The 11371-nt window shown below is 38.1% G+C and overlaps 1 protein-coding gene across 2 annotated transcripts in view; it reads left to right on the top strand.

The window, feature by feature from the left end:
- LOC111796911 (TMV resistance protein N-like) overlaps positions 1-10351 on the top strand; it is a 22088-nt gene extending 11737 nt beyond the window's left edge. Inside the window, exons 2-6 of one of the 2 annotated variants that reach the window (XM_023679713.1) lie at positions 6829-7043; positions 7189-8257; positions 8351-8626; positions 8705-8803; positions 8924-10351. In XM_023679713.1, the coding sequence (XP_023535481.1) occupies positions 6829-7043; positions 7189-8257; positions 8351-8626; positions 8705-8803; positions 8924-10159 (2895 nt within the window). In that variant the 3' untranslated portion in view covers positions 10160-10351. Of the gene's footprint in view, positions 1-6828; positions 7044-7188; positions 8258-8350; positions 8627-8704 lie in introns of both variants that reach the window. The other variant, XM_023679712.1, reaches the window with a different exon arrangement.
- The last annotated feature ends 1020 nt before the right edge of the window (positions 10352-11371 follow it).

The following is an 11371-nucleotide window of genomic DNA, read 5'->3' as shown; positions in this document are numbered from 1 at the left end:
TTTTTGGGGAAAAGCAGCAAACACTGTTGTGTGCTTGCAAAATCGAATTTCAACAAAAGCTGTGAAGGATCTGACACCATTTGAAGTTTGGTATGGTTACAAACGTTCTTTAAAGTTCCTTAGAGTATTTAGGTGTCTTTGCTTCACTCACATTCCACAGGTCAAGCGTGATAAGCTTGACAAAAAGTCAGAAGTTGGCATCTTTGTTGGGTATAGCACTGTATCCAAAGCTTATAAAGTTTTTCAACCACACACTAGTCATGTTATTGTGAGCCGAGATGTTCATTTTGCTGGAAATGAGCAATGGAATTGGGAAGAACTCACGAAGGTGAATCAGATTTCTAATAGCACCAAACAATTTCTTTGGTAGCATGTTAGAAGAGTCTAAAGATAAACGACTAGAAAAGTCTGAAGATGAACAACAAGATGCTTCGGTTGATGATGCACTTGTCAGAGGAGGAGCTTTCAGTGATCAAGAAAAACAAAACTTGGGAGTTGGTTGATCGACCTCTAAACAGAAAGATAATTAGAGTAAGATGGGTGTTAAAAAAAAAAAAGCTTGGAGTTCACAGCATCTAAACAAGGAGGAGTGTTAAAGATCATGTATTTGTTTAGATTGCTGTCAGTTAGTATCTAATTAAATCTCGTTAGGAGTTAGATTTAGTTTTTGATTTGATTTAGTTTTGATTTGATTTTGATTTGTTCACTGGTTTGTTACCAGATTTTCTCCCGATATTTTAGGTAGATTTTCTGAATATCTTTTGTATTCTCTGTATAAATATGGAGCATTCTTGCTCTCCAAAATTTAATCTTCTCATCAATTATTCAATCAATCCCTCTTTCACTAATATAGTGGAAGGCACATAGTTGTTATAGGAAAGAGTGGAAGTGAGTGGAAAAGTGAAAGACCAATAGTGTTCAGACCAAAGACCAAGAGTTGTGATAGGAAATATTAGCTTTTATTATTTGAGTTTTAGAACGGCATGTGAATGCTTATAAATAGATTGTTGTTTACTATCGTGGAGAATCGGAGAAAAAGGCATAAAACAGAGAAATAATAGAACAATGTTATTTTAGAAACATATATTCTTTTGTCTCTCCATTCACGAAAGAAAAATAGTGTGACTAAGATTTTTTTTGCCTTTTACAATTTGGTATCAGAGCTAAATGGCGAATGTGACGGGTCAAATGCCGCTACTGAGACTAACGAAGACAAACTACGAGAATTGGAGCATTCAAATAAAAGCTTTTCTCAGTTCTCAAGATGCATGGGAGGTGGTCAAAGAAGGTTTTGAAGAATCAAAAGATACCACGAGTTATACGGCGGCAAAAAACAAGGCGTTGAAAGAGGTGCGATCAAAGGATAAGGCGACACTATACATGTTGTTCTGAAATGTTGACGAGTTGAGCTTTGAGAAGATTGCCAATGCAACTACTTCAAAAGAAGCGTGGGACATTTTAGGAAAAGTGTTCAAAGGAGCCGACTGAGTCAAGCAAGTGCGTCTCCAAACTCTTCGTGGCAAGTTGGAGAGCATGAAGATGAAGGAGTCGGAAAGTGTATCTGACTACATTACGCGTGTACAGACTGTGGTAAACCAACTCAACCGAAATAGAGAAATGTTAACCGAGACGCGAGTTGTGGAGAAGATTTTGAGAACGTTGTATGCACGATAGAAGAGTCAAAGGACCTAGTGACGTTCATGGTCGACAAGCTCGTTGGTTCTCTCGAGGCACACGACCAACGTAAGAAGAAGAAGGAGGAAACATTCGATCAAGCACTTCAAACCAAGACGTCAATCAAAGATGAAAGGTACTATATTCTCAAAATTTTCAAGGTAGAGACCGTGGCCGTGGAAGTCGTGGAAATGGTCGCGGTGGTCAAGGCAGTAGTCATGAAGGATACTATAAGGAGAAAGGATAGTCGAGCCAAGCAAATTGGCGTGGAAAAGGACGTGATCGAGGAAGAGGCGACCAATCAAATTGTTGTTAAAATAAGACTCACTAATTTGTGAAGTAAGTCTCACACACACTAACGATAGAATGCTCCGATACCACTTTGTGAAAATACTACTCGCGTATTTGTGAAGGAGATGTTGAGAGAGGAGAGACAAGGAGACAAAGTACACCGAGTTTATCAAAAAGACCTTTTCTATTGCTCTGTATTTTCTTTTCTCTCTTGCTCTCTTCTTGCTCTGACTCTACACTAAAAGGATTAGGTATTCCTACAAATCTGTTGGCTTTTCTTTTACCTGACTTTTCAAATTAACCTCTCCTAAAAAAAAATACTTAAAATTAACCTTTAGCATTTTATTTCTATAAAACTAACATTTAGCATTTTAAGTTTATTCCAACAACTATTCCAACATTGAGTGCTACAAATGTCACAAATTTGGTTACTATGCCAATGATTGTAACTCCAACAATTGTTATAATTGTGGTAGAGTGGGACATTTTGCAAAAGATTGTTATTTTGGTAAGTCAAACTTATTATTAACTCACAGAGATTCTTCACTCCTAGCAATTCCCGCATTTCTGCAAACTTAACCTTTGCTAGGTCCTTGATTAGAATATCCGCACGTTGCTCTCTAGTGCACATAAACTCCAAAAACGATTTTTTTTCTTCTCAACACACTCACAAATGAAGTGGAAGCTAGTGTCAATGTGTTTACTGCGTCCGTGAATTACTGGATTCTTCATCAGTGCAATCACAGATTTGTTGTGGACGTAGAGGGTTACTAGCTTTAGTTCACTTCTAGTCACTTCACACAACAAATTTCTCAGCCATGATGCTTGGCATGACGGCCCAGTTGCAACCATGACCTCGGCCTCATAGGAAGATAGTGCCACAATTTGCTGCTTCTAAGATTGCCAAGAGATTAAATTTTTGTTGAGATAAAACGTCATTCCTGTGGTGCTTTTTCTATCGTCAATGTCTCCAGCTAAATCACTATCGGTAAAACCGACTAGTTCTTTAGGACCTCGCCCTCTTTGATACTTCAACCCGTAGCTTGTGGTTTCCTTCACATAGCAAAGAATGTGCTTAACCGCTTGATGATGCATCATAGTGGGCTTTTCCATGTATCTACTCACTATTCCAACAACATGTGAAAGGTCTGGACGAGTATGAGTCAAGTATCTTAGACTTTCGATGACATGCCTATACTTAATGGAATTCACGAAGCTTCCTTCAGCATCTTTCTCGAGTTGTAACTTTGCTTCCATGGGATACTTGGTCGAGTTGCAGTCAACCATCTTAAATTGTTGCAACTACTTCTTAGCATAGGCCGATTGCTTTAACATGATGCAATCTTTACTTTGGTCCACTTCAATACCGAGGTAGTACGTGAGTAACTCGAGATCATTCATCTCAAATTCTTTAATCATTTGCTGCTTGAACTCTTTGACGCCTTCCACACTTATACCAGTGATGATTAGGTCATCAACGTACACGTCAGCTATGAGTATTTCAGCCCCATCATTTCTTGTATACACTGCTTGATCTTGTATGCACTTCATAAAATTTAGACTCTTTAAACTCTTGTCCAAATGTATATTCCACGCCCTCAGTGCTTGCCGTAAACCGTAGAGGGCCTTTGACAACTTGTACACTTTGTGCTCTTCTACTTTGATGACGAACCCTTTAGGTTGGGCAACATACACTTCTTCTTGGAGGTCACCATTTAGGAATGTTGATTTGACGTCCAAGTGATGAACCTTCCACCCGTGTTGAGCTACAAGGGGAAGTATCAAGCTTACAGTGTCCCGTCTAGCCACAGGCGCAAAAACCTTCTCAAATCAACTCCTTGTCATTGCACGTATCCCTTCGCCACGAGTCTTGCTTTATGCTTGATGACATTTCCCTCACTATTCTTCTTCAACTTAAACACCCACTTCAAACCGATGGGCTTGTGTCCAGACGGTAAGTTAGTTAGTGTCCTTGTTCTTCTCAATGACTTCAAGCTCCTTTTGCATGGCCTCCTACCACATCGTCCCAGTTGCTACCTCACGGTAGGTTGTCGGCTCATTGGCCGTGAACAACACTACCTCATCAGGCTCCAATTTTTCTTCAAGTGTATCCGCATAAACTTCAGCAAGAGAACGAAACTTCTTTGACCCATCCTTTGTTGTGGATCCTCCTGTACTTTCACCTAAGCTCTCTTGTTCTACAGAGTCCATCAAGCCTTTCGGTGTCATCGATGATAACATATGTGGAATTGTTGGTGTTGCTGTAGGGGCACTTTCTAGGTCTTTTGCGTCTCCCTCTTCTTTCAGAGTAGTGAATTCTGCAACAGTCTGCTTGTTATCGTCAACGCTGCACCAATCCCACTTCTTCTCTTCTTCTCTTCTTCGACTACGCCATCTCTACTTACATAAATTCTCTCATGGTGCGGAGCATACAACTTGGGTGTCTTAGTTCCATCCTCTACGCTAAAGTGTTATCTCTCAGCCTTTGTAGCTCTGATACTACTTGTTATCTCTTAGCCTTCACAACTCTAATGCCGATGAGAACAAGAACGAATAACGAAAGGTAGAAGGATGAAGGATGTGAATCTTGTTGCAAAAATAGTACATTTAATCCTCATTTTAATTGCTGTATATATAACACAAACCTACACTAAAAATGATGGAAGTGGCCAGTTAAACTTAAGCCACTCTCCTCTAAATATGGAAGCATGTAAGTTGGATGCGTCAAATTCTCCGACATAAGAAATACATTAACTAATTCAAGGAAAAACATGAATAAACTAAATAAAAAAAAATCACAAATATCTTTTAGCTCATGTCGTCAAGATTTTTAATATATGGTTTTGCAGTCCATGTGTTGTACAACGGAAGACTCTTAGGTACTCGAAGTGAGGTATCTTGTCGAATCATGCTTCGTAAGGGCTGCAACAATCCAACCCTATCGGTTAACGATTTAGAAGATAAACCGCATGTCGTATTGCTTCGCCTCACAAAATCGCCGGAACTTGCATACTCTTGAGTAAGCTTCTTGTAGTGTTCATTATGGTGCAATTTCTTCGCCACCACACCATTTTGTTATGGAGTGTACGGTTGTTAGATAAATCCCTATCGTTTAGTTAAACTTTACTATTTTGTTGTTAAAGATCCCCATTTCTTAGATTAAGCTATAGGTGGAATACCCATGGAGGGCATTAATTCAGTTCCCATTTTCTTTTGTATTCGTAGGATAGGTTGTTATTTAAATATGATAATTGAATAACAAACACAATTCCGTCTTCAGCACAAATATTCTCTCTCCCTTTGTTTTCCGTTCGAAGAAGTTTCCTTCGGCTTTTTTTTACTCTGTCCACGTTTTCCTCTCTGCCAGAAATCAAACTGTGAGTTGACGATTGATACCTTCCTCCTCCCAAAAACTTGAGAAGTTATGGGATAAGAACTCTCCAACTCGATAGGTTTGCAAGGTTTTCAACTTGTGATCAAATCAGTTTTGAACAAGTCTTTTGAATTTCTTCAAAGTCGGTAATGCCTCTCCCTCTCTCTTTTTTCTTGTGAGCAGGTACACGAAACCCAACTACTATAATAAAAATATTTATTTAAGTAAGTTTATAGATATAAATAAATAAATAAATTTATTTTTTTCCATAAATCAAATAATAGAAAAAGGACAAGTAGGGAAGGAAAAGCGTGTTGAATTCTCACACACCACACCAAATCCAAAGGCTGCTTTCTTCTTTTGGTTCAACTGGTAAATGGAAATTCAACGTGTTCACATGTTTGGAACACTATAGTATAAATGAAATGTAATAAAGATAGAGAGGGATGTCTTCAATGATATAATTCCGTAAAAATATTGGGACCTCATGCATAAATATATGTCACATGCATCGGAATATTTTCCCTTAAAATGAATACGAATGCATACATGTTCATCATGTTCCTTCTAGGCATCCAGCAATAGCACTAGAGATGCTAGCCTAACCGGTACGAGTCCCAGGAGGTGTATAAACCACCTTATGGGTCCATATTCACACGTATGGGTTGTATGTAGAGTAGTAAATATATACATTTGATGACCCGGATTGAAAAGTCGCCTAAGTGAATACGATTTTAAATGATGGGTCCTATTCATATTGTATGCATGCATTCCCTAACCCCAATAGTGGAGTCACGTTATTGGAATATATTTTATATAGTTGTAATTCATTAAGATTTTTTTCTTTATTTTCAGGATTTGGGTTAATAGTATATTTGATATATTTTATCCTATTTTCGAATATTTTTGTCTTATTTCTAAGATTTAGTTCGTATCTGTTATCCTATTTAAACGTTGTTAACATTAATAAATATTGAACTTTCGATCCCACCTATGTTTCTCGGACTTTCGATCCCATTTCTGTTCTTCATTCTTAACATGGTATTGAGCATCATTCTTAACACACATACTATTCTTATATAGTTCAAGTGAAGGCTAGACACGTTTGGAATGAAAGAAGGATTAGTAGGGAAGGGAAAGCGAGTCTCAAACACAACACATTTGGTTTGAAGACTGAGAAGATCAGACCAAACCCATGATGCTTTCTTCTTCTTCAAATGGTAAATGGAAATACAATGTGTTCTTGAGCTTCAGAGGGGAAGACACCCGCGGCGGCTTCACCGACCATCTCTACAAAGCCTTAATACACAAAGGAATCTCCACCTTCAGAGACGAAGACGACATCGAAGAAGGCACCGACATTTCTTCCGATCTCTCCACTGCCATTGAAGCGTCCAGAATCGCGCTCGTTGTGGTCTCAGAAAACTACGCTTCTTCGAGGTGGTGCCTTGAGGAGCTGAATAAGATCTTTGAATGCCACGACCGGCTTNAATAAGATCTTTGAATGCCACGACCAGCTTGGGATGCTGGTGTTGCCCATCTTTTATAAAGTGGATCCTTCTCATGTTCGGAACCAGACAGGAACATTTGCTGAAGCTTTTGCTAAACATGAGCTCAGATTTGGAGAACATAACCCCAACATCCAAAAATGGAGGCAACTTCTTACTGACCTCGCCAACCTCAAGGCTTGGCTTTTGGAACCTTGGTAACAAACAATTTCATCCATTTTTTGGTGTCTTCTTCATTAATTATAATTGATATTGTTAGGATAAGTATAATTACTAATCAATGTATATTATGATTTACTATAACCCTACTTATGTACTTGTGCTCCATTCTCTTGGGATTAGGACATATGAATCAGAATTCATCGAAGAAATCACAACGGTTCTATGGAAGAGAATCAAACCGACCTTGAAAGTCACTCAAGAACACCAACTAGTTGGAATCAATTCTAAACTAACCAAACTTTCTTCTCTTTTGAACCCGAACTCGGATGAGGATGTGATATGGGTAGGAATTCATGGAATGGGTGGCATTGGTAAGACGACATTAGCTAGGGTTTGTTACGAGCGAATTCGCGACGAATTTGAAGCTCATTGCTTCATCTCCAATATTCAAGAGAACTTTGAAACCAATGGTCTTCCATATTTACAAAGTCAACTCCTTTCAAGGACGTTTTCAATTGAAAACAACAACAAAGATGTTGAAGAAGGTATTGCTATGATAAACCAAGCGGTTTTTCGAAAAAAGATTCTTCTTGTCTTAGATAATGTGAATTGTTCAGACCAAATCATGGGATTGATTCCAAACAAAGACTCTTTTGGAAATGGCAGTAGAATCATCATCACAACAAGAAATGCAGATTTACTATCAAACGAGTTCGAAGTGAAAAGAATGTTTGAATTGGAAGAACTTACCAACGAAGAAGCCCTTGAACTCCTTAATTTGAGTGCAAGTCTAAAACCAAATTGCTTAGAACACTCCAAGAACATTGTCAAGATTGTGGGAGGCCACCCTCTTGCACTCAAATTATTGGGATCATCTCTAAGAAACAAAGATTTGAGTGTGTGGGAGTATGTGATAGAAGAGCTTCAAGGAGGTGGGAGTATTCATGAAAAAGTTTTTAAGTGTCTTAAAGTGAGTTATGATGGATTGGATGAGTGGGAGAAAGAGATATTTGTAGACGTTGCTTGCTTCTTCAAGGGGAAGAGAAAAAAGCTTGTAGAAGAGATTTTACATGATTGTGGTTTCCATGCTAAAACAAGGGTTGATCGTCTCATTCAAAAATCTCTCTTAACTCTTTCCCGTAACAATAAATTGAGGATGCATGATTTGTTGCAAGAAATGGGTCGAAAAATTATTCGTCATAAACCTATTCAAGATCGACTATGGCGCCAGAAGGATATTAAAAACATGGTAAGATATATTGTCGGTCTGTTTGGAGTGACTTTCTAAATTCTTAAAAATATTGAAAAATCATTAGCTTGATTTGGTGTGATGTGAATTCAGGTTAGAGAAGCATCGGTCGAAAGCATATTATTCAAGTCGACAAGAAACGTCGTGGAGTTTCCAAATTCGTTCTCAAGAATGCACGAACTAAGGCTGCTTAATTTTCACAATGTGAGGCTAAAAAATGAGTTAGATTATTGCATTCCAAGTGAGTTAAGATATTTGAAGTGGAAAGGATATCCCTTGAAGACTTTGGTATTCAATTCGGAAGAATATAAGCTTATTGTGCTTCACATGTGCCACAGCAATTTGAAGCAATTTTGGCATGGAGAAAAGGTACCAATCTCATACTATATGTGTACTCATAAAAGTTGTTCTCGTGTTAAATTGATATCAATCTTTACTCTTTGACAGCATTTGGAGAAGCTGAAGTATATCAAACTCAACCATTCTCAGAAGTTGTCCAAAACTCCAAACTTTGAAACTATTCCAAATCTCACAAGATTAGAGCTGGTAGGTTGCACAAGTTTGGTCAATATTCATCCAACAATTTTCAGTGCAGAAAAACTCACTTTTTTGAGTCTGAAAGATTGCATCAATCTCACCAATCTTCCACCCCAAATTTACATGAAGGCTCTTGAAGTTTTGATTCTCTCTGGGTGTTCAAAGGTGAAGAAGATCCCAGAATTTTCAGGCAACACAAATAGATTACTGAAACTCAATTTGGATGGCACCTCTGTATCAAGCCTACCTTCATCAATAGCAAGCTTGGATCATCTAACATGGTTGAGCTTAAGCAATTGCAAAAATCTTATCAACATTTCAAATGCCTTGGATAAGATGACATGTTCAAAGCTTGGAAATAGAAAACGAAAGCGGGGCGACGTTGAAACGGTGGAGCTCGACGTGAGACGAACCACACGAAGAACGGACAATGGAGACAATATGTTTAGAAAGATTTTTCTTTGGTTATGCAAAGCTCCAAGAAGTGGCATTTCTGGGATTCCATCATTAGCGGGTTTGAACTCTCTTACAAGCCTAAATTTGAGTGATTGCAAGCTTGAGAAAGTCCCAGAAGGGATTGAGTGTTTGGTGTCGTTGGAATATCTGAACTTGTCTGGCAATAACTTCTCTCGTCTTCCAACAACCATTTCTGGACTCCATAAGTTGAGAAGATTGAACATAAACCAATGTGAAAAGCTTCTTCATTTCCCAAATCTACCGCCAAGGATCTTAAGGGTAATGTCAAAGGGCTGCATTTCATTGAAAGATTTTATAGACATTTCAAAACTTGACCCTTCAGTTCCGATGTTAAGGGTGAATCTTCAGAACTGTTTCCAATGGACTGACAACAAATGGTTCCCTAAATTGATCACTTCTTGGATGCACAACATGTTCTTCGGAAAACGAAAATTCAGCATCATAGTTCCTATGAGCGAGATTCCAGATTGGTTCACGACCACAAAAATAGGATCTTCGATATGCGTCAAGTGGGACAATGACGCACCGAATGCGAACACGGGTTGCTTTGCGCTCTGTGTTGTTTTTGGACCAAGCAACAACAACGGCACCACCCATTTTTGCTGGAGAATTTTTACATGTGTGACTGTAGCAGACAGTAAGGACCCATACAAAGAAGATCTTGGAGTTGGTTTCTTCTCTTTTATAGGCATTAAGTTAGACCACATTTGGATGTTTAGTGTGCCTCAAAACATTATGAGAAAGATTCACAACAGTACAGGTAAAGAAATTGAGTTTCATTTCTCTTCCACATTTACAAAAAGTGTCAAAATAAAAAAGTGTGGAGTTGGTTTGATAAATATGGAAGAAGAGAGTGAGGTCATGAAACAGTATGTTTTGTTGGGTTGACCGATGAGGATTTGACCGACGATCGGAATTATGTTATGTCAAAACAAGTACAAGAGCCGAAGGAAAAACTTGAGGAGAGAGAGCTTTTTGGAACAAAGGAAATGTAATGATAGGAGTGAGATACGTTCATGAAATGTTAAGGTTAGGTTACGTACCGAAGTGCTATGGATATGAGAGATTGATAAAAGAACAGAGTTAAGTTATGGGTAGAAAGGGATAGGTATGTGATAGATGGATAGAACGATAGCATTAGGATACGTTCCTGTGATGATATGACTAAGGTACGTTTATGCAACGACATGACTGTGATAGGTATAAGAACGTTAAGACTATGATAAGTTAGGGAATGATATGACCACGAAGTATTTACGATATGATATAATTATGATACGACATGTGAATGACAATGATATGATTATGATATATATATTTTGTTGTTCTACGATATAAAAATGATATGAAATATGTTATGGTACGAGATATGTGATAAATTGACATGTTTATGAGATGATATATTGTGATGCAATATGTTACGGTATGATATGTAGATGATGAAATGTTATGTTAAAAGCATGGACCGTTATATTATGTCTCTTAAATTGTGTGTATACAGCATGATATGAATGACATGAAATCACGATAAATGGCATGAAATATAACCCCGTTAGAATTATATATGATATGAGAACTGAAGAATGAGAAACAATATGATATGATATGAATGATGAATGATATGTGAAATAATACAAAAAACGATATGATATGTACAGAACGCTTGCGGGGTTGTATTAAATGATAATGAAAATGGAAAATGTTAGGACTTTATGCATTATGTGTGCTCATACATTGGAGGATACCCCTATTCCATCACGAGGGTACGGACGCGTAGGTCCACTAGGCAGGCGAAATATCATTATGTTTTACATAATGCTGCTGTGATGGTTACTAATTCTAATGGGTGTCGGTAGAAGGAGAACTATCAGAGCAGGCTCGTCCGACAAGAAAAGGGGCCCAGCGGTGTGCGAACTGTCTGGTGAGCCCATACTCGTACGTATGAGTTGTGTGTAGAGTATATGGTACATATCCAAGCTGCCCATTAAGATAGTATTGTAGGAAAAATAGACTGATATGATAATTTCATCATTTCATTCGCATGTTCTTGCATTTAACCCCAATAGTGGGGTCACTTACTGAGTATTTCTTAAAATACTC

The sequence above is a fragment of the Cucurbita pepo genome, chromosome LG06 (genome assembly GCF_002806865.2).
Source record: "Cucurbita pepo subsp. pepo cultivar mu-cu-16 chromosome LG06, ASM280686v2, whole genome shotgun sequence".
Lineage (NCBI taxonomy): Eukaryota > Viridiplantae > Streptophyta > Magnoliopsida > Cucurbitales > Cucurbitaceae > Cucurbita > Cucurbita pepo.
This window is presented reverse-complemented; position numbering and strand designations above follow the sequence as displayed.